We start from the raw sequence: 27,612 nt of genomic DNA on the forward strand, positions 1-27,612 counted from the left end.
GCATCACCCAGCAGAGCCTGCTCCAGCCTCCTGCCACTCACCTGCACACATTGATAACCACTGCTGAGGTCACCTCTCAGTCTCCTCCTCTCCCAGCAGCACAGCCCCAGCCCCCTCAGGCTCTCCTCTTCACAGAGCTGTTCCATTCCCTTCAGCATCCCTCTGGATGCTGGATTCTCTCAAGCAGATCCATGCCCCTCTTGAACTGGGGGGCCCAGAACCAGACACAGTGCTCCAGATGCAGCCTCAGCAGGGCAGAGTAGAGGTGGACCTGAGAGCTGCTGCCAGTGCCTGAAGGGATCCTGCAGGAAGGCTGCAGAGAGACTTTTGCTGAGGGGGTCTAGAGCCAGGCCAAGGGGGAATGGTTTGGAGCTGAGGAAGAAGTTCTTCAGTATGAGAGTGGTGAGAGCCTGGCACAGGCTGCCCAGGGAGGCTGTGGCTGCCTCCTGCCTGGGGGTGTTCCAGGCCAGGCTGGATGAGGCCATGAGCAGGCAGGGCTGGTGGGAGCTGTCCCTGCCCACGGCAGGGGCTTGGAACTGGATGATCATTGAGGTCCCTCCCAGCTCAAGCCATGCTCCAACTCCAAGCTCATGCTTCATGCCTCAGCTCCTGCAGAGCTACCAGGACGATGAGCAGAGTCCACTCAGGCTTCCTGCCTCCTCTCCAGCTCCACCAGGACAAACTGCTGTGCCGAGTACAGTTTCTGGACTGACTGCAGGGGTTTGATCTGTGAGGTTTGGTTTTGGCTTCTCAGAGCAGCAGCAGGGGCACGGAGCCCTGTACCACTTGAAGAGCAATTCACCTCCCCTGTGCCACTGCAAGCAGGCTCGACAGAGACAACCCCCCTGAAACTCCCCCACGGCAGCAGGCAGGGCTGGAAGCTCAGCCTGAAAGGCAGCCCTGACCCGAGGACAGATCAGCAGTGATGCTGTGGAGAAAAGACATTTCTGCCAGCAGTGCCACAGCCACTGCCATCCATCAGGGCCCAGCCCTCCCATACATCCTCCAGCAGCTGCAGGGCCCTCCAGCAAACCACTTCTCCACTTGCCACTTCACCCCAACAGGCCTCCTGCCCTCCTCCACTTATGCTTCTGTCACCCAAACCCCACTCCTTGCTTCTGCACTCTTCAGATTCATGCCCTCATGCTCCTCAGCTCCTCCTCCACTTCCATCCCAGAGTACTTCAGGCAACTGCACTTCTGATCCATCAGCCCAGCTCTTCTGCTGCCCTTTGGCTCCTCAGCCCTTTTCTTGTTCTTCTACCACAGCAGCTTCCATTTCTCACTCCATTCTTATTCTCCCTTATTCTTCTCTGAACTTTTCCTCTTCCTCTTTTAAACCTTCCCAGTTTATTCTCTCTACTCTCTCCCAGTGTCACCGACTCCATCCTTCTCATGGACATCTCCAGTTAAGCCTTAGCTACGTCTCAGGCTGATGAGCTCACCCTAAAACAGCACCCAAGGGCAGAGGTCCTGCCCAGCAGGCATTTTGCTGCCATCCAGAGGTCCCTCTGGAGGATGTACAAGCAAGTATGAGACACTCAGCCTGGCACTGGGGAGCCCTTTTGCTGTTTGATTGCTTTGGAAGGGTTGGCTCTGCCCTTAGCAAGAAGCAGCTCCGTGTGGTGAGGCTGCCCAGGGCCAAGGAGGGCACAGTTGGCTCTTTGCTCCCACCGAATGGGAGGGGTTGGAAGGCACTGCTGGAGATGATCCAGTCCAACCCCTTGCCGAGGCAGGAGCACCCAGAGAAGGCCACACAGGAACATGTCCAGGTGGGTCTGGAATGTCTCTGGAGATGGAGACTCCTCCACCTCTCAGGGCAGCCTGCTCCAAGGCTCCAGCATCCTGCAGCCCCCTTCAGGCACTGGGAGGCTGCTATGAGGTCTCCCCAGAGCCTTCTCTCCTCACGCTGCTGGGGTCACCATGGTTCTCCAGCCTGACCATGACCCATCCAGGACTGGGGGTGGGGATGTGAGGATGGAGAGGCCAAGATATGCCAGGAATGAGGCTGGGGAATGCAGCAGAGGTCACACTGCAGTGCGGGTACCGGCACAGGCCAAGAGAGCTCCTGGCAGGAGGCTTCTCCACAGCCTGGGAAACACACAGTGGGCGATGACCCTCACCCACTGCATCTGCATCCTGCTTAGCATATGCCAGCACAATGAGAAGCATTAAATCAAGCCTCTGCCCCCCCAGAACAGGATGTGATTGGCAGAAGAGCTTTGCTTCCCCTCGGGTTCTGCTGATGGAGGGAAATTCTGCCCAGCCTTCAGCCTTAGCCAAGTGCTTATGTCAAGCTGGGGAGAAAAATGCCAGGCACAGAGCAGGGGGTGGAGGGAAGACAATCTGGAGAGGGCTTATCAACCAATTCAGCACAGCAAGCACTTCTCCCCTCTGCCCAGTCAGGCTCAGATGAACAACCAGGTCGCTCTGTTGGCCAATCCCTTTTTTAATTAACCTTAGACAGGTTCAGCAGCCTCAGACCATTATTGGGAATCAATAAGCCCAGGCCCCAGGGCAGGAACCTTTCACTGGGCTAGGATAAAACTTCAATCCCTTGTGACAGCAGCAACCACCTGCCAGGAGAGGACAGAGACCTTGAAGTCACAGAATGGGTTGGGTTGGAAAGAACCTTAAAGATTATCCAGTGCCAACCTCCCTGCCATGCCCAGGGACACCTCTCAGCTGGGCTCAGCTGCTCAGGGCCTCATCCAGCCTGGCCTGGAACACCCCCAGGCAGGAGGCAGACACAGCCTCCCTGGGCAGCCTCTGCCAGGCTCTCACCACTCTCATACTCAACAACTTCTGCCTCAGCTCCAATCCATTCTCCCTTGGCCTGGCTCAGACTCCCTCAGCAAAGTCTCTCTGCAGCCTTCCTGCAGGCTCCCTTCAGGCCCTGGCAGCAGCTCTGAGGTCCCTCTGGACCCTTCTCCTCTGCAGGCTGCACCCCCCCAGCTCCCTCAGCCTGTGCTCACAGCAGAGCTGCTCCAGCTCTGGATCATCCTTGTGGCCTCCTCTGGCCTCCCCCCAGCAGGTCTGTGTCTGCCAGGCACAGCAGCACTGGGCACAGCAGCGCCGGGCACAGCCCTCCCCATGCCACACGCTCGGAGGTCCTCCTGCACAGCAGCCAGCACACCTCAACTCCATCCCATCCCTCAGCCACAGAGCAGCTCCCGGGCAGGGATGCAGCACGTAGATCACTTCCACCCCCTCCCCACTCCTGGTTGAGAAGGGAGAATTCATTATTCACTTAATTGAAGCAGCAGCCACAGGGCCAAAGCTGCAGCAGTGCCCAGCGCTGCGCTGCCGCCGATGAGGAACGGCTGCGGCGCTGCTCGCTCTCCGGGCGCCGCTGCCCGGGCTCAGAGCATCCCATCATTTTCCGAGGCCTTCCAAGCAGGAACGAAGCCATTCGTTATTTTCTAACTGCTCGGCAGCGAGCAAAGGCAGAAAATGACCTGCTGTGTGCCGGCCCCTCCAGAGGCACACGGCAATGAGCGGGGCCGCCGGAGCCCCCGAGCGGCAGCCCAGCCCGGGGAGCACGGAGGAAGGGTTGAGGTTTGCCGCCCAGCGAGGCAGGAAAGCCTCCTGCTGCGGCTGCCACTGCGGCTGGTCCAGGCGATGGGGAAAGTTTGGAAACAGCCGAGTGTGCCCTTCTGGCCCCCCAATGGCTCCGGTTGAAACAGCAAACCAGGCCCCAGAGCAGCTACGGAACAAAGGAAGAGAGCTGGCAGGAGCCCCCCCCCGACAGCTGGCAGGAGACACCCCCAGACAGCTAAGAGAAGACACCCCCAGACAGCTAAGAGAAGACACCCCCAGACAGCTAAGAGAAGACACCCCCAGACAGCTAAGAGAAGACACCCCCAGACAGCTAAGAGGAGACACCCCCAGACAGCTGGCAGGAGACACCCCCAGAAAGCTAAGAGAAGACACCCCCCGACAGCTGGCAGGAGACACCCCCAGACAGCTAAGAGAAGACACCCCCAGACAGCTGGCAGGAGACACCCCCAGACAGCTGGCAGGAGACACCCCCAGACAGCTAAGAGAAGACACCCCCAGACAGCTAAGAGAAGACACCCCCAGACAGCTGGCAGGAGCCCTCTCCCCCCAGCAGAAGGATGGGATAAGTGGGAATAGGGAAAACAGCAGCCCTAAAAGCGAGGAACAGCAAAAGAAGATAGAAAGGTTTGGGCTGGAAGGGACCTTGAAGTTCATCCCGTTCCAACCCTCCTGCCACGGGCAGGGACAGCTCCTGCTAGAGCAGCTTGCCCAAGGTCCCATCCAACCTGACCTTGAGCACTTCCAGGCTTGGAGCCTCCACAGCTTCTCCGGGCAGCCTGTCCCAGTGCCCAGCACCCTCCTCAGCACCTTAACTTCTTCTTAGTGCCTCACCCAGAGCCAGCTTCTTGCAGTTCGAAGCCATCCTGCCTCAGCCTGTCACTCCGTGCCTCTCTAAAATGTCCCTCCCCAGCACCCCTGGAATCCACTTCTGCCTGGGCCCTGTCTCCTCCGTGCTGAGCACCCCCAGCTCCCTCAGCCGAGCCTCACACTGCAGAGCTGCTCTTTGTGGCCTCCCCTGGGCCCACTCTAACAGCTCCATCGAGGTCCAGAGCTGGTGGGGTCTCAGCAGAGCAGGGGGGCAGAGTGCCCTCTCCCCCCCGGCAGGGTGCTGACCAAGTGTGAAGCTCTCACTTCAAAGCTAATTCCAGCTACCTGAGCACCACTTCCAAACCCTGCCAATGCAGCATGTGCTGAGCAAACGCAGGAGAGTCCAAACCACTGCTGCTGGAAGCCCACCGCGCCCGGGGGGCTCCGGTGCTGGCCATCAGCTCTCTCCAGAGGCAGCTGCCTGCTGGGGAAGGACTTCGGCTCCCAGCAGCTGCTCTGCGCGGGCAGAGCTTGGGTGGCAGCACAAGTCAGCACTGCTCATCTGAACCCAGCCGGCAGCACGCTGTGGGACATGATGAGTGTGACAGAGAAACTCAAGAACCTCAACTTTCGAGCCACAAAACAACACAGAGCCAACAATTCATCAGCTCTTTTTCCCCCCTCAAAGTGGGAGAGAAGAAGATGGATCTCCGGGAACGGCAACTAAATCACCCAGCAGGTGCTTCAAGGATGAATGGGAAGAAAACATAATGCAAGCCATTATTAATGTTTATTAGGCAGGGCTGTTAGGACACAGTTTATCACCAGCGATCTTCAGCGAGCTCCCAGCCCCAGCCTGGAGGAGCCTGGAGCTGCTCGGAAAACAAGAGACGCTGGTGCACAGCCCGAGGGGGATCTCGCTGGGCTAAGCTGCTTCATTACTCCAGCAATCGAAGCCTGCAGGCTGGCAAACTGCTGATTTACACCCACAAACCCCCCAAAACGCCTCCACGTGCAGGAGTGTGGCAGCGAGAGGAGCTGTACCGCAGAACCCCTGGCATCAGTTATGTTGACAAACCAGAAATAACTCAAGAGGTCTTAATTACAAAGCCCAACATTCACTCTCGCAGCTCACCAGGAGGAGCAGGGAGGGAATCAATCCTTGGAGGCAGAGAAATGAGATGGTTGAAGCTGTTAGGGATGGCAAAGGGGCTGCAAATGCTGGGGCTTAAGTTGATAAAAACATCTGAATAAATCATTCTTTAGCTGCTTTATTTCCAAGGCTCTCCTTAGCCCCTAAGGAACTGCAATCAAAAGCACATCCTGGGTTTTCTCCACCAGCACCCACAAGTCCTCCAATGGGCATCCCAAACCCACACAACCTGAGCTATGAAACCGAAAGCTGCAGCAGGTTTAAGAGCTCCTAAGTGACAGAAGCACAGAGCCACCGAGCTTGGCACAGCCCTTTGACACCATCCAGTCCAGCCCTAACCCCACTGCCATGGCCACTAAACCAAAGCACCACACCTCCGGGGATGGGGACTCCCCCACCTCCCTGGGCAGCCTGTCCCAATCTCTGACCACTTCTGCAGCCAAGAAATGTTTCCTCTTCTCCAACCAAAGCCTCCCTGGCACAGCTGAAGCCTATCTTCTCTCCTCCTATTGCTGGTTACACAAGAAACCAAGAGCAGCCTCACTTCAGTCTCCTTTGAGGGAGCAATGAGGTCTCCCCTCAGCCTCCTCTTCTCCAGACTAAACAACCACAGGCCCCTCAGCTGCTCCCCAAACCCCTCCCCAGCCTCACTGCTATTCTCTGGACACACTGCAGCACCCCAATGTCTTCCCTGTACTGTGGCAATAATCACAGAGTGTCAGGGGCTGGAAGGGACCTCCAAAGCTCAGCCAGTCCAAGCCCCCTGCCAGAGCAGCATCCCCCAGAGCAGATCACACAGGAACACACCCAGGTGGGGTTTGAGTATCTCCAGAGAGGGAGATTCCACACCCCCCTGGGCAGCCTGTGCCAGGCTCTGGCACCCTCACAGGGAAAAAAATCCTCCTCAGGTTTAAATGAAACTTCCTCTGCCTCAGCTTCCCCCAGTGCCCCTTGGTCTGGCACTGGCATCACCCAGCAGAGCCTGCTCCAGCCTCCTGGCACTCACCTGCACACATTGATAACCATTGCTGAGGTCACCTCTCAGGCTCCTCTTGTCCAAGCTAAAGAGCTCCAGCTCCCTCAGGCTCTCCTCCTCACAGAGCTGCTCCATTCCCTTCAGCATCTCTGTGGCTCTGAGCTGGCATCCAGAACTGAACCCACACTCAAGCTGTGGCCACACTGAACTGCATTGAACTGCCCCTACTGAAGGCACTCCTGGAACGGACTCTGCATGCCGAGCCCAGGCAGATGTGGCTACCCTGGCCCGAAATGAGGTCTGGCATGACCAGGTGGATTTGTCCAGCAGGCAGAGAAACTGCCCCCACCAGAAACCCTGCACCTGCCAGCTCTGTAAAGGCACTGAGCCTGCTCAAACCTCCCCAGAGCAAGCAGGGATTCCAGCAGCCTCCCAGGAAAGACCTCATCCAAGCTGCAAAACTAATTTCAGCTTCAAATAGGGAGGCTGCTCCTCTATATATCTCTCTAATTGAGCAGGAGAGCAAAGCCACTGGGACAGCAGAGGAAATGTGCTCTTCCCCTCTCCCGGAGAAAGGCAACGACACGATGGCAAAGTGGTTTTATCAGTTCCCCAGACTGCGAGAGCCGACTCTGCACCATCCATCAGCAGGAGAATGGACCAGGAGAACAATCAGAAAGCCATTAGCAAGCTGCCTGAGCTCCTGATCAAATGTCACAGGCTGGATGGCTTTACATTACTGGAGAGCAGGGAAAGAGCAGGAGGTTGTTTCAAACCCATAAAGATATTATTACCATTTTTAGCTTTCATTAGCACAAGGGCACCAGCTGCAAGCTGCACTCCCCTGCAAGTATCTCAAGCCTGGCACAAAAGCTTCCAGCATCGTTAAAACGGAAAGAGATCTGCCCCAGTACCACCAGATCACCCCAGCAGGTAAGCAGCTGTGGGGAGCAGGACAAGTGGAGCTGGAGGTAGGGCTGCTGGCTGCACGCAGGAGCTGGGGCTCAGCTGTGAAACCCTGCAAGGAAACAGCAGGAACTACCCAGGCTGCTGCTGCCTCGCTGGGGAGTGACCCCAGAAGAACCTGAGCTCACCACCAGGACTGGGTGAAATTCTCTTGTGAAGCAAGGCTGAGAGACCTGGGAGCAGCCCGAGAAAGGATCTGCTGAGTGCTGATCAACACTTGAAGGGTGGGTGGCAGCAGGATGGGACCAGGCTTTGCTCAGCAGAGCCCAGTGACAGCACAAGGAGGAATGGGCACAAACCTGAACACAAGAAGTTCAATCTGAAAAATGAGGAGGAACTTCTTTAATTTAAGGGTGCTGGAGCCCTGCAGCAGGCTGCTCAGAGAGGTGGTGAAGTCTCCACCTCTGGAGACATTCCAAACCCACCTGGATGTGCTCCTGGGTGCCTCTGCCTTGGCTGGGGGCTTGGACTGGATGGTCTCCAGAGATCCCTTCCAACCTCCATGGGTCTGTGACTGAGTGCTCTGCAGCCTGCTGCTTGCTGAGGTACAGAATGCTGAGCACATTCCTTCTGCTTTGATGTTCCATCAGGTGGGGAAAGATGAAACCCTTCTGGTGTGACCCTCTCTGGGAGATGCCCTTCTGAGAGCCGCCTGTCCTCTGCACCGCTGTGTGCTGCATCCCCTGGCACTTCCCTCTCACCTTGCAGCTGCTCACCTGTTGCCCTCCAGCCTGCCAAAGCTGACTGGGTTTACATCTATATGGATTTTCTTTGCCTGCCCTTTTGTCTCTACCAAATTGTTGCTTTTTCTCTGGGAGAAGCAATTGTCCATCTTCAAATTGGATGCTGCTGCAGGTTGGCTGATTGCTTTGTGTTCCATTGGGCTAGGAAAATCCTGCTGCTGAGCTGAAGGGACTCAAATCCTTGCTTAGAAAAGAAAATGATCATTTTCTTTCCTGCCTTGCTAGCAAAGCTGTTGGCCTGCACTTGCCAGGTGACCTGCCAAGGATTTAGAAAAGAGAAATTGGATTTGAGCCTCTCTTTTTCTGGTCTTAAGATGGTCAAAGCTGGCATGAAAACTGGTGGTTTGCTGAGAGGGGCTTTGTTTGCCCTAAAGAGCTCAAAAAGAGCAATCTTAATCTTGTTTGTCTTCATGGGTCAGCTCCAAAGCTCTCAGATGCATTAGTCTGCTACTGGCAGCTGTCTGTCTGCTTTCTGCCCCTTCATGTAAAGGGCAGGAGAGGCCTTGCCACTCACTTGGCCCTTCTGCCATCCTCTCTCCCTGGCTCCCTCCTGCTGCCTTTTGGGAGGATGCTGCTTAGTGACTGGTGATGCTGCGCTGGGAAACTGACGGCACTGGGAGCAGCCCGCAGGCAGATCAGGGAATCACAGACTGTTAGGAGCTGGAAGGGACCTCTGGGGATCAAGTGCAACCCCCTGCTGGAGCAGGATCACCCAGGGCTGGCCGCACAGTAACGCATCCAGATGGGGCCCAAAAGTCTCCACAGCCTCTCTGGGCAGCCTGCTCCAGGGCTCCAGCACCCTCACATTAAAGAAACTTCTCCTTATAGATTGGGTTTGGGTTGAAAGAGGCTTTGAAGACCATCCAGTTCCTCCCCCTGCCATGGGCAGGGACTCCTCAAAGCCTCATCCAGCCTGGCCTCGATCACCTCCGGGGGGGACATCCACAGCCTCCCTGCACAGCCTGTTCCAGAATCTGCCCACCCCCACTGTAAAGAATTTCTCCCTGGTCTCCAGTCTAGACCTGCCCTTCCAAAGCCTTAACGACTGCAACAGCTCAAAGCCCCGAGGAGGTCCCCTCGCTTTGAGACCCTTCCAGCCACGAGATTTTGGTCCACAGCACTTTGGGGTGGGGGGAGTTACTCCAGCTCACGCCTAGGGACATTGTCTCATCCTTCTCTTTGCTGTTCCAAGCAATTATCATTCATTGCATCTTCAGGCACCAGCCTGTGGCACTGAATTTCAGGGGAGTCCTGCCTGCCCTTTCCGCACGCCTCCAGCACAGCTTCCGCCGCTAGGAACAGAGGCAGTGCTGGTGGCCCCGAGCAGAGTGCTCCATCAGCTCTCCCAGGGAAGGTGCAGGGGCTTGGAGCAAATGAACAAGGCCAAAAGCAAAGGAAATCACTGCAGAGAATCGCTCCTCATTCGCTCCTCCAAACCCGACCTGCCTACACGGTCTGCTGGGGGATGCCTGGCAGAGTGGTCTGGGCTGGAACAGACCTCCAAAGGTCATCCAGTCCCAACTCCTCCTGCAGTCAGCAGGGACAACCTCAACTAGATCAGAAGAGCATCTCAGGCTTGAACACCACTTATCAGCTGAGTGAATCCTGGTTAAAGCAGAAGTTAAGGCCCAGTGGAGGAAGTTATTTGCTTGCTGCTGACAGGTTTCAGCTACTCACAGAGCCCAGCCCTAGCCCCACTGGCTGCAGTGTGGCTGCCAGCAGCTGGGCTGAGCTCTTAGCCCTGCCCCGGCTCCTCCAGAGCAGAAGTCCTGGCAGGGTCAGACTGGATCTTAGGAAGAAGTTCTTAGTAACCAGGGTGATGAGACTGGTACAGAACACCCAGGGAGGCTGTGGCTGCCATAGAATCATAGAATCAACCAGACTGGAAGAGAGCTCCAAGCTCAGCCAGCCCAACCTAGCACCCAACCCTAGCCAGTCAACCAGACCATGGCACTAAGTGCCCCAGCCAGCCAGGCTTTGCTTCAACACCTCCAAGCACAGAGACTCCACCACCTCCCTGGGCAGCCCATTCCAATGCCAATCACTCAGTCTGGGAAGGACTTTCTCCTCACATCCAGCCTATACCTGCCCTGGAACAACTTGGGACTGTGTCCCCTTGTCCTGTTGCTGGTTGCCTGACAGAAGAGACCACTGTAGGGTTCTATACCTCTTCCACCAACCTACTGCCATGTGCAAGCTGTGCCACAGCTGAGCACACCAGCCCAAAGCCAACCCTGCACTTCCCATGCCAGCATCTCATTGTCTCAGTAGCTTTCAGCCCTCCAAGACTTCACCCCTGCCACGTTCTTTTCCCACCCTTCAAAGCCTGACTGACCTCTACTTGAAACACAGAGCAACTCTTCTGCTCCAGGGCAGCTCTGCATTCGCTGCTGAGCTTTGCCCCTCGCAGCAGCAGTGCTGCCAGCAGCCTCAGTTTCCTTCCACTGGTGCCTGGTTTGCAGGCAGGCACTCAGGAGCCACTCAGGTGTTGTGGGTGACAAAGCTTTGCTGAGGTTTTTTCTTTGGAGGGGGTTCATGCTGCAGTCATTCCTGATCTCATTTGAGGAGCAAGCCAAATTGAGAACAGTGACACAGTAATTGCTGCTACTGGACTGAAAATGCAGTTTAAGACTGGTACCTGGATCACTACCTTTGATTGATGTTTTAATTTGGTTCTTTGGCAGCTGAAAGCTAATGAGAAGTGGTTTGCAGTTGGAAATACTTGCACTGGAGAATTCATTATATTTAATTACTTTTCTCTCACACACACAACTTGCTAGGACCTATGCACATTTCCTGGCTTAAATTCTTCATCCTCTTTTATGCATCAGCAGTGTCTGAATGGAGAGAATCTGCCCAAAACACTTCAGTATGTGAGATGCTGCTAATAGTGCTCAGAATATTTTCCTCTGGTCTCAGTGCCAGATAATAGCTCAGTAATGGCTTTCAGACAAGCTGTAAAGAACGCTGGGGAGAGGTGGAACAGACATTTGGGTCTAATGCACACAGCTAAGGATGAACCTGCTCATTTGTGAGGGTTTTTAATGGCCTCAGCACCTTTCAGCTTCAAGGGAAGAAGTAACTGGGAGAGGGCGAGGTTGGAGCAGGCTGCCCAGGAAGGCAGTGGTGGAGTCCCCCTCCCTGGAGGTGGTCAAGATGTGCATGGCCACAGCACCTGGGGAGATGGTTTAGTGGCCATGGTGGTGCTGGGCTGGTGGTTGGGGCCAGTGATCTGAGAGGGCTTTTCCAGCTGATGCAATGATGGGATTCTAACCACAAGAGGAGCTGACAGCAGCCATAAAAGCAAAGCTGCTTTTCCTCCCTGCTTTATTTGGGTTTGGTGGGAAGAGTTTGGATTTCTGCTGTGTGCAGAAGCCAGATGTGGGAGGAAGAGTGTAGGTGGCAGAAGGGAAAGCAGGAATGAAGGTCCTTGTCACAGCTTATCTGTTCCACACTGCATTTAAACTAAGAGGAGCTCTGCATCCACCCAGGCTGGCTCCTGCCCACCCCTGCCCCGCGGCAGGAACCCAAGCACATGTCCACAGCCTCCTCTATCTGCTTCTGCGCCTCACCACACACCCCCAGGCCAGCCCCTGGCAAGGCCAGCTCCTCCAGCCAGCCCTGCCACAGCAGGTGCCAGGTTCCTGCACTAAAGCAACTCTCTCTGCTCAGCAGCAAGGTCAGGATGCTCACAGCAGTGCCTGCACAGCAGGAGTCAGGACAGGGCTTCTGTACTGAGAGGCGAAGGTGCTGCACAGGAGATGAACACAGGCAGCTGCCACACCAAGGTCCCTGCCTCTATCAGGAGCAGTGCCCAGCAGGAGGAGGGCAGTTATGGTGCCCTTGAGCTCAGCCCTGGTGAGGCCACAGCTGGAGTACTGGGTCGAGTTCTGGGGGTCACAGTACAGGAAGGTTATTGAGGTCTTGGAGCATGTCCAGAGAAGAGCACTAATGCTGGGGAGGGGTCTGGAGGACATCGTGCGAGGAGCAGCTGAGGTTGCTTAGTCTGGAGAAGAGAAAGCTGAGGGGAGGCCTCATGGCTCCCTACAAGAAACATGTAGATGGGGCCTCCAGAAACAGCTTAGTGGTCACAGGGCTTGAGCTGCAGCTGGACTCGATCTCCAAGGGCTTCTCCAACTGTAAGGATTCAGGATTCTCATCCACCAGCTCCCTCAAACCCTTCTCTGCAGGGCTGCTCTCGACCTCATCACTCCCAGCCTGGACTGACATCAAGGATTGCCCTGACCTAGGTGCAGGACCTTGCACTTTGCTTATTGCACCTCCCGAGACTCTCCTCACCCCACCTCTGCAGCTGTCCACATCCCACTGGATGCCACCCCAGCCTCAGCCTTAACCAAGCACACCACTCAGCTTGCTATCACCTGCAGATTTGCTGAGGGTGCCTCAGCCTCACTCTCTGTGGCACTGATGAAGAGATGGAACCCAGAGGGGAACCCCCCAGGGGAACCAGCACCTCTACAGCCGCTGGCTAAGCACACAGCCACGACACACGCCCAAAGCAGGACAAAGACCCCAAGCCCAAGTGCGATTGTGTAAGGCTGCAGCAAGGAGGTCTGCGAGGAGGAGCAGAGCACCTTCCCTTGCCTGGAGTTGGTTTTACCTCTAAAAACTGCACAAGTGGTGCATTTTTAAAATGCAGCTGCCAGCGATTCCGCTTTGAGCATCACAAAAAGTGCTGCCTGAATAATTGAAACCTCCACCGCCTGCCTGATTGGCTCCAGCCCCAGTCCCCCTCCCCAGAGGCCCCCACTTGCCTTAGGGGAGCATTTCACAAGCAGCACATCGACTTTCTGAGATAGAGCTTCAGCAGATGAAAGCCTCCCAGCCACAGAAGGGCTGATGTCCTCCTCACTCTGGACCCTAAAACCAGCGATGCCCACGGAGCTTTTTAAGCTCAGCCAGAAGGTAGAATGGCCAAAATGCTGCAGCCCAATCAAGGCCTACAGGTACCAGTAGGTAGAGTTGCTCCACAGAATTGTCAGGGTTGGAAGGGACCTCAAGGATCATTCAGTTCCAAGCCCTCCTTGCCACGGGCAGGGACACTTTGCATTAGATCAAGATGCCCAGAGCCACATCCAGCCTGGCTTTAAAATACCCCCCCAGGTTTCAGATGCAGCTCACCAGCAGTCAGAGACTAGAACCACAGAATCAGCCAGGTTGGAAGAGAGCTCCAAGCTCATCCTAGCACCCAGACCTGGCCATTCAACCAGACCATGGCACTAAGTGCCCCAGCCAGGCTTGGCTTCAACACCTCCAGGCACAGCCACTCCACCACCTCCCTGGGCAGCCCATTCCAATGCCATTCACTCTCTCTGACAACAACTTCCTCCTCACATCCAGCCTGAACCTGCCCTGGCACAGCTTGGGGCTGTGTCCCCTTCTTCTGTCCCTGGCTGCCTGGCAGCAGAGCCCAACCCCACCTGGCTACAGCCTCCCTGCAGGCAGCTGCAGACAGCAATGAGCTCTGCTCTGAGCCTCCTCTGCTGCAGGCTGCACACCCCCAGCTCCCTCAGCCTCTCCTCCCAGGGCTGTACTCCAGGCCCCTCCCCAGCCTTGCTGCCTTTATCTGGACACCTTCCAGCACCTCAACATCCCTCTGGAATTGAGGGGTCCAGAACTGAACACAGTCTCCCTGTTCCAGTCACAACAGCCACTCATCAGCAGCCAGCTGGGTCCCACCATCACTGCTCTGACTCACCTTGAGCAAGAGGATGAGGCCACCCCAGAACTGCATGATTCAGGACTATCTGGTGGCCATGGAATGTGTTTCATACCAGGGGCTGCAAATCATCAGGTCTGAGGTCCAGCTGAAGCCCACCACTGCCTAATTTGGGAAGGCTGCAGAAGAGGGAGATGGCTGAGCCAGAAGGAATCTGCACTGGTGGTGTCTGCAGCCTTCACCTTGGGCTTCTTCTTGGCCACGAGGATGCTCAGAGGGCTGCAGCAGCTCTGCTCTGAGGACAGGCTACAAGACTTGGGGCTCTGCAGCCTGCAGAAGAAAAGGCTTGGAGGAGACCTTGGAGTGGCCTTCCAGGATCTGAAGGGGGCTCCAGGAGGGCTGGGGAAGGACTATTGACAAGATCTGGGAATGACAAGAGGAGGAGGAATGGGTTTGGACTGGCAGAGGGGAGATTGAAAGTGGATGTGATGAAAGGGTTCTTTGGAGTGATGGTGGTGAGAGACTGGCACAGATTGCCCAGGGAGGCTGTGGAGCACAGAATCACCCAATGTGACCTCCCTGGAGATGTTCAAGACCAGGTTGGATGAGGCCCTGAGCAATCTGTTCTAGTGGGAGGTGTCCCTGCCTATGGCAGGGGGTTGGAACTGGCCGAGCTTTGAGGTCCCTTCCAACCTAACCCATTTTATGAACTGTTCAATGAATTCTATAAACTCCCCCCAGCAGGTTTGGCTTTTTTGTCCCCCCAGCAGTGGTGAGAAATGTGAAGGGTTGAGCACCACTCACCTTCTGTGCTGGTCTCTTAGGAATGTCTACTTCACACCTGCAAGGCAGAGCATCCTGAAAGCCAGACCTCAGCCTGGAAGGCTCTACTTAAAGGCAGAAGAGACAACCCACACAACCCAAAGCCACTGGCAGCTTCTAGATGAAGATCAACAAGCTCAAATGATGGGAACAGCTTTGTCTACCCTCCAAGTTAACTTCCAGTAAAGCACATCTATTTTGTGTTAAATATCTGCAACATTTGGGGAGAGGGAGAAAAAAAATGTATACAGCAAACACATTTAGTGCAATCCATCAACAGCCTCAGAAGAAGGTTTGATTGCAAAGAGCTCCAAATGCATCTCCTCAGCCATCAAGTCAGATATATTTAAGGAAGAAATAACAGCCTGGCATTAATTCAACGTTTTTCACTCAAGCTTCTCTGAGTTATTTGCAAACATGAGGTGCAGGCAGACAACAAAAGCTCTAATAGCTGTTCCAGTCATTCTGGCTGAGCTAGAATGTTCCTTTCAAATGAACATTATGTGTTGTCAGATTTACAGAGGATATGAAGGGAGCTTAGACCTAATAAAAATAATAAAAACCCATTCAAGCATTTGTATTTAGAGCTTAAACTCTTTTGCTAGATGCACCAAATCATCTTCATTGCTGTGAAATTCTCCCACCCCAGAGAGATTTGATTCCAACAGAGAATTGCCAGATTCCAGCTCGCCTTTGGGTCACATTGTTAGGACTTGATGAAAGTTTACTCCTCAGTGAGCTCTCTTGATAGCAGTTCTGACAGGCAGACAACACCAACTGTGCCACTGACTCCAACAGCCTGGCTCACAGAACGGTAGGGGTTGGAAGGGACCTCCAGAGATCAAGTCCAACCCCCCTGCCAAAGCAGGACCACCCAGAGAAGGTCACACAGGAATGCACTGATAGGGTTAGAAAGTCTCCAGGGGGCTCCACAACCTCTCAGGGCAGCCTGCTCCAGGGCTCCAGCACCCTCACACTGAAGAAGTTTCTCCTCATGCTGAGGTGGAACTCTTTGTGTTCCACTTTGTTGCCCCTTGTCCTGTCCCAAGCCACCACTGAAAAGAGACTGGCACCTTCTTCTGGACACCCACCCTGGTATTCTGGGCACAGTGCTCCCCTGAGCAGCCTCACCAGGAACAGCTCCAGTTTAGAAATGCTGGATGGGGATTTAGAGGATCACTTTGTTTGGGTTCTGGTCCTTTCCAACCCACACCAGCCTGGGCACTTACCCATCTCTAAACTGAGAGGATCACACAGCTTAATAGCCAAAACATGTATCAAAATCATAGAGTCCTGGAAGGGCTCAGGTGGGAAGGGAGCTCAGAGCTCAGCTGCTCCAACCTCCCCCCATGGGCAGGGACACCTCTCAGCTGGGCTCAGCTGCCTTATCCAGCCTGACCCTCAACACCCCCAGGCAGGAGGCAGCCACAGCCTCCCTGGGCAGCCTCTGCCAGGCTCTCACCATCCTCACACTCAACAACTTCTGCCTCAGCTCCACTCTCAGCCTGCTCTGCCTCAGCTCCAATCCATTGCCCCTTGGCCTGGCTCAGACCCCCTCAGCAAAGTCTCTCTGCAGCCTTCCTGCAGGCTCCCTTCAGGCACTGGCAGCAGCTCTAAGGTGCCCCTGGAGCCTTCTCCGCTGCAGGCTGCACCCCCCCAGCTCCCTCAGCCTGTGCTCACAGCAGAGCTGCTCCAGCCCTGGGAGCATCCTTGTGGCCTCCTCTGGCCTCACCCCAGCAGCTCTGTGTGCTTCTCACGCTTAGGACACCAGAAGTGGACTTTAAGAAGTGAGCGTGGCAGAAGAAAAGAGGTAGAGGAGCAAGCTCGGATGCAGAAGGCAACACTAAGTGCAAAGCAAACCCTGCCCTGCAAACTCTTGCTGCTGGTTTAAAGCATTAAGAATGAGCTGCAACAGAGCCCGGAGCTGAGGGAGGAAGATCTCCCCATGAGCAGCAAAAGCAAACCTCACCCAGCAAGCAGCAGCGAGCTCAGAGCGCTCCCAGGCTCCGAAAGCAGCTGAAAAGCCTGGGCAGCCTCTGCTCCGAGACTCGCTGCTGCCACTGCGGCCCCCGAGCCGCTGCTGCTGCGGCGGAGCTGGTCCGGAGCAGCTCCTGCAGAGACGCAGCGCAGACACCTCGCGGCCGCTGCAGCGAACGACACTTGCGGCTCCTCCCGCACACCACCGAGGCCACTGCGAGCAGGCGACTCCGCAGCCCCCAGCCTGGGGACAGCCCCTGGGGCAAGCCAGAACGCAGGGCTCCGGAACGAGCCTCTCAGAGCGACCTCAAACGGGACAGCACCCAAAAAGCAGCCAACTCGAAGGAACGGCGACGTTTCACAGCGCATGGGGCTGGGAGGGACCCTCAGAGGGCATCCTGCCCAATTGCCCTGCAGGCAGCAGGGACACCTCCAGCTGCAGCAGGCTGCACAGCGAGGCCGATCTTGGATGTCTCCTGGGATAGGGTCTCCAGCACCTCCCTGGGCAGCCTGTGCCAGTCTCTCCCCAGCCTTGCCGTGCAGAGCTTCCTCCTGCTGTCCAACCTAGCTCTGCCCTGCTCCAGTTCCAGACCACTGCCCTCGCCTGTCCCCACAGCCCCCTCTGACCAGCCCTCCCCAGCCTGCCTGCAGGTCCCCTCCAGGAACTGAAATGCAGCTCTAAGGTCTGCCTGGAGCCTTCTCTTCTCCAGGCTGCACAACCCCAACTCTCTCAGCCTGCCTTTGCAGCAGAAGTGCTCCAGCCCTCTGATCTCCTTCCCCTGCCCCAGCAGCTCCCTGTCTTTCTCGTGTTGGGCGCCCCAGAGCTGAAAGCCCAAACAGTTTCTAAAGTCCTTAGCCCCCCCCGGCACATTCAGCCCCGGGGCAGAGCCACCAGCATTGTTTATTCTGGGAACACAGCACAGGAAAGCAGACCATGAACCAGCCATGAGTTCCACCAGGCAGGGACTGGCAGCTGAGCAGCGCATTGGGCTCACTGCAACACCCTGGTGAGGTCAGTGGAGCTGTTGGCAAGCTCTGGATGTGGAGTCTAAGTGGAATTTCTCCCTAGAGAGCACCAGCACGATGGGAAACAGAGGCAGTGTGCCCAGCTGTGGGCAGCAAAAGGGCATCCTGTCCCTCAGCAGGCTCTGCCACCCCAAACCCAGGCAGTTAGTGGAACATCTCCTTCCACAGTGCCTACATCACACCTTCATCACGCATTCTCCTCAGCTCCCAAGGCCACCAGTCCCTCTCTGATGCAAATATGGAGTGAAAAGCAGAGCAGAACAGGATTCTGCCTTTCAGTAGTTTATGAGCTTTAAAGGAGAGACTTGGAGCAGACAGGATTTGATGCTGATCAGACAGCACTTCAAAGGGTGAGCTTATGGAGAGGCAGTCTGGGCACAACTCACACCCTGGAAAGGCACAGGAGAAGTCCTGAGCTGATGTGGTAGGAATAAAGTAGGAACTGAGGTCAGTCTGGAAGATGAATGCACCAAAAGGCCTTAGAAAAGTGGCACAAATGGGCAGGAGGCTTCTGGAGGCAGCCAGCCTCTGGCAATATTGATTCCTTAACACACACAACGAAAGCAAAGCCTTAATGATTAACAATCTGGTGTGAAATGCTATTCATTAGGTGAAAGCAGAGTGCGGAGCTGGCACAACACAAATCAGGCAGGTGCCTGCCCCGCAGCTGGGTGAAGGGCTCAGTGCTGCCATCACCCCCCAGGACAGAGGCTCAGGCTCTGTACGGCTGCAGGGGCAGCAAGCGAGGAATCAGGGAACCATTAATGCTTGGGAAGGACCTCCAGGGTCGAGTCCAACCTTCCACCCAGCACTGCCACAGGCACCAAACCATGGTTCTGCCGCTTGGTTCTGGAACACCTGCAGGGATGGGGACTCCAGCACCTCCCTGGGCAGCCTGGAACACCTTCAATGGGGACTCCAGCACCTCCCTGGGCAGCCTGGAACACCTTCAATGGGGACTCCAGCACCTCCCTGGGCAGCCTGGAACACCTTCAATGGGGACTCCAGCACCTCCCTGGGCAGCCTGTGCCAATCTCTGACCACTCTTGCAGCAAAGAAATTTTCCCTCTTCCCCATCTTAACTCTCCCTTGACATAGTTTCAGGCCATTTCTTCTGCTTCTATCACTTGATACCACGGAGAAGAGCCCAACCGCACCTCACTCCAACCTCCTTTCAGGTAGCTGTAGAGAGCAGTGAGGTCTCCTCTCACTCTCCTTCAGGTTAAACCACCTCAGCTCCCTCAGCCTCTCCTTGTAAGAAATGCTGCAGAAGAACAAAACCATCCCAAATCTCACACTGAGTCCAACTCCAGAAAGTACTTTGGACAAAGCTGGTACTTAGGACATGCTTGGCCCCAACATCACTGCAAGGAGGCAGGTGGAAAGTAGTTGGAACTAGATGATCTTTAAGGTTCCTTCCAGCCCAACCCATTCTGTGATTCCAGGACTGAGCACTGCAGCTGTGCATTCAGACTGCCTGGCACCAGCCAACAGCACTCCTTACCCACTGCCTTGCCAACACACTGGTTGCAGTCACATCCCTGTGAGCAAACAGCATAACTGTCCAGTAGCAAAACTCATCCATTTACTTCCCATCTGCTTTATCAGAGCTCCCAGAAGCACAGCTGGAAGCACAAGACAAGAGCACGCTCACCCTAGAAGGACCAAGAGTTTCCAAGGCCGTTTTCACCTCTCTGCACCATCATGAGGTGCCATGGGCCACAAAGCCCAGAGAGATGGGAAGGAAACTCAGGATTCCCAGCTCTCAGCAGTGGGACTGTGGCAGCTCCTCACTTGCAAACTTCAGACACAAACTCTTCCAAGTACTGGGAGTTTGTTGGTCAATGAAGCACGCTGAGAGGATCACTTCACAGCAGTGTTCTCTGTTCTAATCCCCTGCAGCCTCCTCTGCTCCCCCTGTCCTGCTCTTCTCACACAGCCTTCCCATTAACCCCCCTAAATAAAAATGCAGAACCAGCAGAACCTATTAATGAAAGTCTGGCATATGAGCAGCCACCTCCTCTTCATCCTGAAGGAGATGAACTGCTTTAACACGGCAAGTTACCAGAGATTAGTGCACAAAACAGAGCTGCTTTGGCCCAGGACAAGGATTAGCCTTCCCCATCCTCACCACCTTCCACCTCAGCACATGGAAAAGCACTTTAGCAAGTCTTAGGTCTCTTGCCTAACATCTTCCAACCCTGTGGAGCAGCTTCTTAGCAAAACCTCCTGGTATTTGGTAAGTGGAGCAGGAAAGAATATAGCAAGAGCTCTGTGTGATGAAAAGGGCTACAGGAGGAGGCAATAAACACAGATCTGCATGTGGTGTGCAGCAGATGTCAGCATTAACCAGGCTAAGAGCAAAGCATATTGAAGTTGGATATATAAGCAATGATCTCAAAAGCTGGGGATAAGCCTCTCCTAATAGAGATGGAAATTAAAAGTTTGGGAGCTGCCAAATCTCCAGCCCAAGAAGGAAGTTTCCTCAGTTCAGAGTGCAGACCTGAGCTGCTGAAGGAAATTGACTCCAATGAGGTCGATGCCAACGACACCGTTCCAGGGCTCAAGCAGAACCAGTTGTGGTAAAGCACTTTCCTTCAGGTCTTAGGTTTTGCAGTTGGTGAAGAAGAGATGAAGTAACAAAAGTGCCCTGAGGAAGAAGGGGAAGGGATAACTGCAGGGTCTGTAACCACCTGGGTTTAAAGAAACAGTTCTCAGGTGGAGGGAAACTCATTTCCATCAACCCAAGCATGGCAATGACTGATCACTGCATCCTCTGGAGAGAGGAGATGGATTGGGAAAGGACAACAACCACAGAATCCTCTGCTGCTGCTCAGTCACAACCTGCTCCAGACCACCCAGCTGACCCAAGCAGATTCCAAAGCCACAGTTACCAATAACATTTTATTCAGCACAAAACCATCAATAAAACTCCTTGGGATTAGGATTTTCCCTGCACAGCACAAAGACAACTGAGCCGATGAGCACCAGCACAGGTGAGCAGCTCAACATATGCCGCAGGGGGGTGGAAATAGATGGATGGACCTTTAAGGTCCCTTCCCACCCAAACCAATCCAAGAACCTGCACAGCTCTTGTGCTCTCTCTGCTCTGCTGAGACCTCACCTCAAATACTGCCTCCAGTGCTGCTGTCCCCAGCACGAGAAGGACACAGAACTGCTGGAGTGAGACCAGAGGAGGCCTCAAAGATGATCTAAGGGCTGGGAGCAGCTCTGCTGTGAGGACAGGCCAAGGGAGCTGGGGGTGTGCAGCCTGGAGAGAAGGCTCCAGGGGGACCTTAGAGCTGTCTGCCAATACTTCATGCTGGGGACACCAGAACTGGATGCAGGATTTGAGCTGGGGTTTTGGCAGAGCAAAGGGGCAGAATCCCCTCTCTTGCCCTGCTGCCCACACTCCTCTTGAGCACTTCACAGATTTCTCTTTCAAGCTACTTCTTTGCCATAATTTTGCACTGTTAAAGCAGAAACCATCTCCCTCCTCAACATGGCCATAGAAGGATAGTTCCCATGCCCACTCACAATTTACACAGCAAAGAGGACCTGTAACACTCAACCCTTCAGCTCAGGATTCCACCCCTCAGAACACTGCTGCTGAGCCAGCAGCATCACAACAGTCAATGGAAGCCAAAGCTGTGGACCAGCTCCACCACCTCACTCAAGACTTATCCCAGCACCAACCCTTCAGCTCAGCATCCCAGGTCTCCTGATTAGAAATGACTTCTAAGCCTTCAGGTGCTTCTGCTTGGAGATGCTGTTCTCCTAAAGGTGCTCCAGGGAATCTGCTCATCACTCAGCACAGCAACACCTTCCCAAGACAGCTGGAGAAAGCCTGGTGCTTACTGATCACTGCAGTTAAGTGCTGCCAATGCTGGGCTCAGAGCTGAGCCTTCTGTGCACAAGCTAGAGTTCTGCTGAGATGAATGTCCTGGGAGGCACAAGGTCCACCAGTGTGTGAGCTCCACAATGCCTGACAAAGTCCTGCCCATTTCAGCTCTGCTCTCAGCTGCGTGTCCCCAGAAAGCAGCAACTACAGACACATGTGTCAGAGCAGCACAGGGGAAGAGGCAAACGTGGCCTTTCTGCTGCCTCCCAGATTAAAGCTTGCAAACAATGCAAGAGCTTAGAGTCATCTGTGGCAGGATGAAATCTCTAACATCCCACTAAGGGCTCCTCTGCTGCCCAGGGTAACCACCCCAGCACGAAGTGCAGCTCCTCCAACCCCCTTGGTGAAGAAAGCAGCAGTACAAAGACAGCCACCCAAAACTTGCCCATAGATTATTTTCCTCCCCCTTAATGCACTCCTCCATTGTCAACTAAGGACCAAATTTAGAGCCTTTCTGCATTATTCTCACAGCCCATTTGACCACCAGCAGAGTTAGTTCCTGGCCAGTTGCCTCCTTGCTTTTCAGAAGCCTCTGGATGCTTTGAGTGCCACTCAGTGTAGGCCTGGGAAGTGGAATTACTTCCTTGGAAGTTGTTTTGCCCTACCCTGGTAGCATGCACTGAACCCTTCAGCTAAGGCTCAACACCACATGAAGCAATTCAGATCTTCAGGGCTCTGAAAATGTGCCTGCTGAATGAGCTTCAGCAGAGCCCAGCATGCAGTGGTCCCACTGAAACAGGCTTAACTGAAACACTGCCACCAACTCCACAGGGCTGTGTTTTATCAGGTCCCCTGGAGCCTTCTCCTCTGCAGGCTGCACACCTCCAGCTCCCTCAGCCTGTCCTCCCAGCAGAGCTGCTCCAGCCCTTGGAGCATCTCTGTGGCCTCCTCTGGACTCACTCCAGCAGCTCTGTATCCTTCTTCTGCTGGGGACAGCAGCACTGGAGGCAGGATTGGAGGTAAGGTCTCAGCAGAGCAGAGTCAAGGGGCAGGATCCCCTCTCTTGCCCTGCTGCCCACACTCCTCTGGCTGCAGCCCAGGTCACGGTTTACTTCTGGGCTGCTTGAGCACACTGCCAGCTCACAGTGTGCTCCTCATCAATCAGTACACCCAAGTCTCACCAGAGTCAGTACTGTTCTGCCCACTGAAGGATGTGAGGCTCCCTCTGTATTCCAAAGGCCAATTATCAGTTAAAAAAAGAGGGAAACCAGGAACTTGCCCAGCTCTCTTCCCTCTGTTTTCCAACTGTCTCAGGATAGGAGCAACTCAAACCACAGCTGAACCACCAGAAGTGGTGCAGCCTTCTGCTGCCTGCCCTTCAAAGCCTCATCTCCTCCAGGCGAGAGAAGAATCTTTCCCTGGTGTGGGTAAGCAGGGCTGATCCTTTGCAGCTCTCCTAACAGATGTCCTGGCCTTAATGTCCTCTTGCAAGTTCCCTCTTTTCCAAGGCACGACAGGGAGGTCCCTGTGGACAGATGGTCCATGGACATTAGGGATGCTGTATCTCTTAGCAGAGCGCCAGGACCCTCTGACCTCAGGTCGTGCTGGCAAGAAGTTACCATCTGCCTGCTCCTGTTAGGTCATCAAAAAGGAGCATTTCTGGCTCTTCTGCTACATCAAAACACCAAAGGTAGTTAGGAGGCTGCCCTGCTTGCACTTAATGTTCTCATTGTATCTCAGCTGACCTTGAAACCCGGTCCAAAGTAGCAACAGCAGCAACCCAACTTGGGGTGGAGGAGCAGCTGCAGCAGGACTGAAGGCAGGGACTGGAAAAACCAAGCAGCAGGATTATCAGCAGAGGACCAAGCCAGCCCTTTACATTCTCTGACCTTCCCTTTATCACCTTCGGTTTCCTCAGTGCACAAACACGGAGGGGGAAATTCAAACAAACGAGACTGGTGGCACTCAAGACTGCTTCAGCACAGCCACAGGCACACAGGGGCTGTGTCTGCACCGCGCAGGGCTTCTCGGGCCCTTCTAGAAACACCGAGGGGGAGCTGGAAAGCAGAGCACAGCTACAATGAAACCGAATCAGATTTTCTCCACCGCGTCCTCAGAGGCAGCAAAGACTTCAGCTCTCAGTTACAGGAAAAGGACTGATGCAGTTTTGCTTTGTCCACAAGTAAACCTCCTCAAGAGGCCAGAACTGTTGAAGAAGCTTTGTCAGAATCCCATTCTCCAGCCACAGGCTGTGGCCAGCAGGATGTCTCCTCCAAGCAGATCAGGATTCCCACAGAGCACTGAGCAAGAGCAAGGATTGCTCCACGAAGTTTCAGCAGAACAATGCACTGCTGCCTTCTGAACTTTACAACTCCTCTGCCCTTTATTTTCCACAGGGGAAAAAAAACCACATTTCAAACAGCCACCAAACCTCCCCGAGTCCCACTGAGCTCCTCCGAGCCTACCCCCGAGTCCCACTGAGCTCCTCCGAGCCTACCCCCGAGTCCCACCGAGCTCCTCCGAGCCTACCCCCGAGTCCCACTGAGCTCCTCCGAGCCTACCCCCGAGTCCCACTGAGCAGCTCCAAGTTTACCCCCGAGTCCCACTGAGCTCCTCCGAGCCTACCCCCGAGTCCCACTGAGCAGCTCCAAGTTTACCCCCGAGTCCCACTGCGCTCCTCCGAGCCTACCCCCGAGTCCCACTGAGCAGCTCCAAGTTTACCCCCGAGTCCCACTGAGCAGCTCCGAGCCTACCCCCGAGTCCCACTGAGCAGCTCCGAGCCTACCCCCGAGTCCCACTGAGCTCCTCCGAGCCTACCCCCGAGTCCCACTGAGCAGCTCCAAGTTTACCCCCGAGTCTCACCGAACTCCTCGAAACCTACCCTCAAGTCTCACTAAGCTCCTCCAAGCCTACCCCCAAGTCTCACTGAGCTTTTCATCTGCCTTGTCCTCAGTCTCCTCCCAAATTGCAGAAGAACAGCAAGTGACAGAGCTGCTGTACCCTTAACTTGTCCACCGTTAGCCTCAAGCACTTCAGCACAGCAGGAGGTGAAGGTTTAACCATCCAGGAGAAGCCACCGAGGAAAAGTGCTGTACGTGCACTAAGCCAATTACCATCAGACTGGTTTACTCCAACCACTTTTCAGCACAGCAGCATCCACAAACTTTCCAGATGAAGCTTGTTGGGTTTTTTTTCACCGAGTAAGAGCCCCTCTCATAAAGACAGCTGAAGAACACTTGTCCCCGACCACAGCATCACCCTCAGGTGTGAAACAGACAACTCGAAACGGCTGAAATGCTCTCCCAGACTTTGAAGTTTAAGACATGTAAAGGTGAAATGAGAAACTTGTGCCACGTTGAAGTTTCTTCCTTGTGCTTTGCATCTGGTTGTACAATAACCTCTGCCCAGGCCCCAAGCCATCTGACCCAGGTTAACCATTTTCTTCTTCAACAATCACAGGTTTGCACTAAGCAGCAAGAGAAACCAGAACTTGCAGGAAGTCAGACCCTTGAGCAATCCCCCCCTGCACCCAGCTCGGCAACCCACCTCCCAGCCACAGCACACACCAGCAGAGACCTCCTACTATGTTCCACCATGGTACACACCAGCAGAGACCTCCTACCATGTTCCACCATGGTACACACCAGCAGAGACCTCTTACCATGCTCCACCATGGCACACACCAGCAGAGACCTCCTACCATGCTCCACCATGGCACACACCAGCAGAGACCTCCTACCATGCTCCACCATGGCACACACCAGCAGAGACCTCCTACCATGCTCCACCATGGCACACACCAGCAGAGACCTCCTACCATGCTCCACCATGGCACACACCAGCAGAGACCTCCTACCATGCTCCACCATGGCACACACCAGCAGAGACCTCCTACCATGTTCCACCATGGCACACACCAGCAGAGACCTCCTACCATGCTCCACCATGGCACACACCAGCAGAGACCTCCTACCATGCTCCACCATGGCACACACCAGCAGAGACCTCTTACCATGCTCCACCATGGCACACACCAGCAGAGACCTCTTACCATGCTCCACCATGGCACACACCAGCAGAGACCTCTTACCATGCTCCACCATGGCACACACCAGCAGAGACCTCTTACCATGTTTCACCATGGCACACACCAGCAGAGACCTCCTACCATGCTCCACCATGGCACACACCAGCAGAGACCTCTTACCATGCTCCACGAAGACGTTGCAGTGAGGGCCTCCATGCCTGGATGACTCCTTCTTCCCTGCTCCCTTGATGAAGTGCAGGGCAGGCAGACTCGGCCTCCTTTGGTCCCCAAGAACTTTTCCAGGCTGCTGCCCCATAAAGTATCTCTGGGCAGCCTTTCCTAGCAGGAGAAGTTTTGGGAAGAAGCCTGTGATCCCTGATCTTCCAGGCTGAGGAGGAGCTTTGGAGGAGAAGGTCCTTCAGGTGGGCAGGTTGGCTGCACTCGCTGCCAGACAAAGCCACTTGAGGTGAAGAATTAAGACAAGCTCAGGTTCCTCCAGCACTTCCGACGACGGCAACAAGGCTCCTTGGGTGACTTGAGGCAAAAACACCAAACACTAAACGAGTGAAAGTTCCAACTGGCCAGTAACGACCGAGCGCTACCGCAGCTCCAGGCTGCCACACGCACTGTCGCCTTCCACCGGGTAAGGCAGAGTCAGTTCCTCTCACCTGCAGAAACCAGACGTGGGCTCAGCCCGGGCAGGACACAGCCATTCCCACCGCAACCCGTGTCGAGGTTTCTTTTTTTTCCTCCTTTTCTTTTGCATAGCATTGAGTTGGCGAAGGCCACAGAGCCACGTATTTGGCTTCAAGTGCGGTTGCGGTCCAGCGGGACGAAGCACGGCGGAACCATGGCAGCTGCGCAGGCGAAGCTCTGGCTCTGGCGGGCTCCACACGCTGCTGGCGGCGAGGGAAGGGGCCGGGGGCTGCTGCGCTCCGGCCTCAAGCCTCGCCCGCTCCCATCGCAAGCCCTGGGCCGCCCGCACCGGCGCTACCTCTGCCGCACGCCGGCCGGGGCGGGCCGGGCCGGGGGAGCCATGCTGGCGTCGAAGCAACAACGCCGGAGCCGCCGGGCCGGGGCAGGTGGCCGTCCTGCCGCCCGCCTCAGACGGAGCCCGCTGCCGGGGTCGCGGTGCGAGGCCCGGGCCGCGCCCCGGGAGGTCGGTTCCTGCACGGCAAGCAGCAGAGGTGAAGAGGAGGTGAGCGGGGCGGCTGCATGCCCGCGGGGCAGGCCCGGGCGAGCAGCGGCGGCAGCGGGGCCGAGCCCGGCCCGGCCGCGGCAGGACGCGCCGAGGGGGCCGGGCTTGAGGCGGCGGGGCCGGGCGGCCGCACAGCCCCGGGAGAGCCCTGCCGGGCCTGGCAGGAGCTGGGGGACGAAAGGCCGCAGGGTCCCCGGGGGGCTGCCGCAGGGGGCACCCGCGGTGCGAAGCGAGAGTAGCGGGGGGGCGGCTGCGGGCGGCGAGGCAGAGCCCGGAACCCCCGGCGCGGCGCGGCCCCGGCCCCGGCCGGCGGAGGGCGGCACAGCCCCTTCCGGCCCCGCCCCCGCCGCCGCCCGCGCCGCCCGCGGCCCCGCGCCGCCGCCATCACGGCAGCTGCTGCCGGCAGCGGGCGGCGAGACGAGACCCGCCGGCGGCTCCGGGGCGAGGCCTCTGGGGAGATGAGGAGGGGACCGAGGGAGCGAGCAGGGGGCGAGGGCTCGGAGGTGCTGCAGGGCGAGCCGTGAGGGCGCCATGGAGCGGTCCGAGGGGAAGGGAGGTGCGCGGAGAGAGCAGGAGAGGGAGAGGGAAGGGAACTGAGGGGCGGCCCTGAGGGGCGAGGGGAGATGGTGGAATTCACACCATGGTTGAGGTTGGGAGGGACCTCAAAGCTCAGCCAGTTCCAACCCCCAGCCATAGCAGGGACACCTCCCACTAGAACAGGTCGCTCAAGGCCGGTGGGAAGAGAGGTTTGATGGTGCCACATCACTGGCAAGTGCCAGCCAGGGGCCCAGGGAGCTCATCTCAAGCTCCTCACCCCTTTGCAAGGGCCACACGGG

At 55.8% G+C, this 27,612-nt stretch overlaps 1 protein-coding gene across 1 annotated transcript in view; it reads right to left on the reverse strand.

The window, feature by feature from the left end:
- ABL1 (ABL proto-oncogene 1, non-receptor tyrosine kinase) overlaps positions 1-26,827 on the reverse strand; it is a 79,177-nt gene extending 52,350 nt beyond the window's left edge. The window contains exon 1 of the mRNA XM_064170846.1: positions 25,759-26,827. Coding sequence (XP_064026916.1) covers positions 25,759-25,894 — 136 coding nt within the window. The 5' untranslated portion in view covers positions 25,895-26,827. The remainder of the gene's footprint in view (positions 1-25,758) is intronic.
- Positions 26,828-27,612: the final 785 nt, after the last annotated feature.

This window comes from Pogoniulus pusillus, chromosome 35, assembly GCF_015220805.1.
Source record: "Pogoniulus pusillus isolate bPogPus1 chromosome 35, bPogPus1.pri, whole genome shotgun sequence".
Classification (NCBI taxonomy): Eukaryota; Metazoa; Chordata; class Aves; order Piciformes; family Lybiidae; genus Pogoniulus; species Pogoniulus pusillus.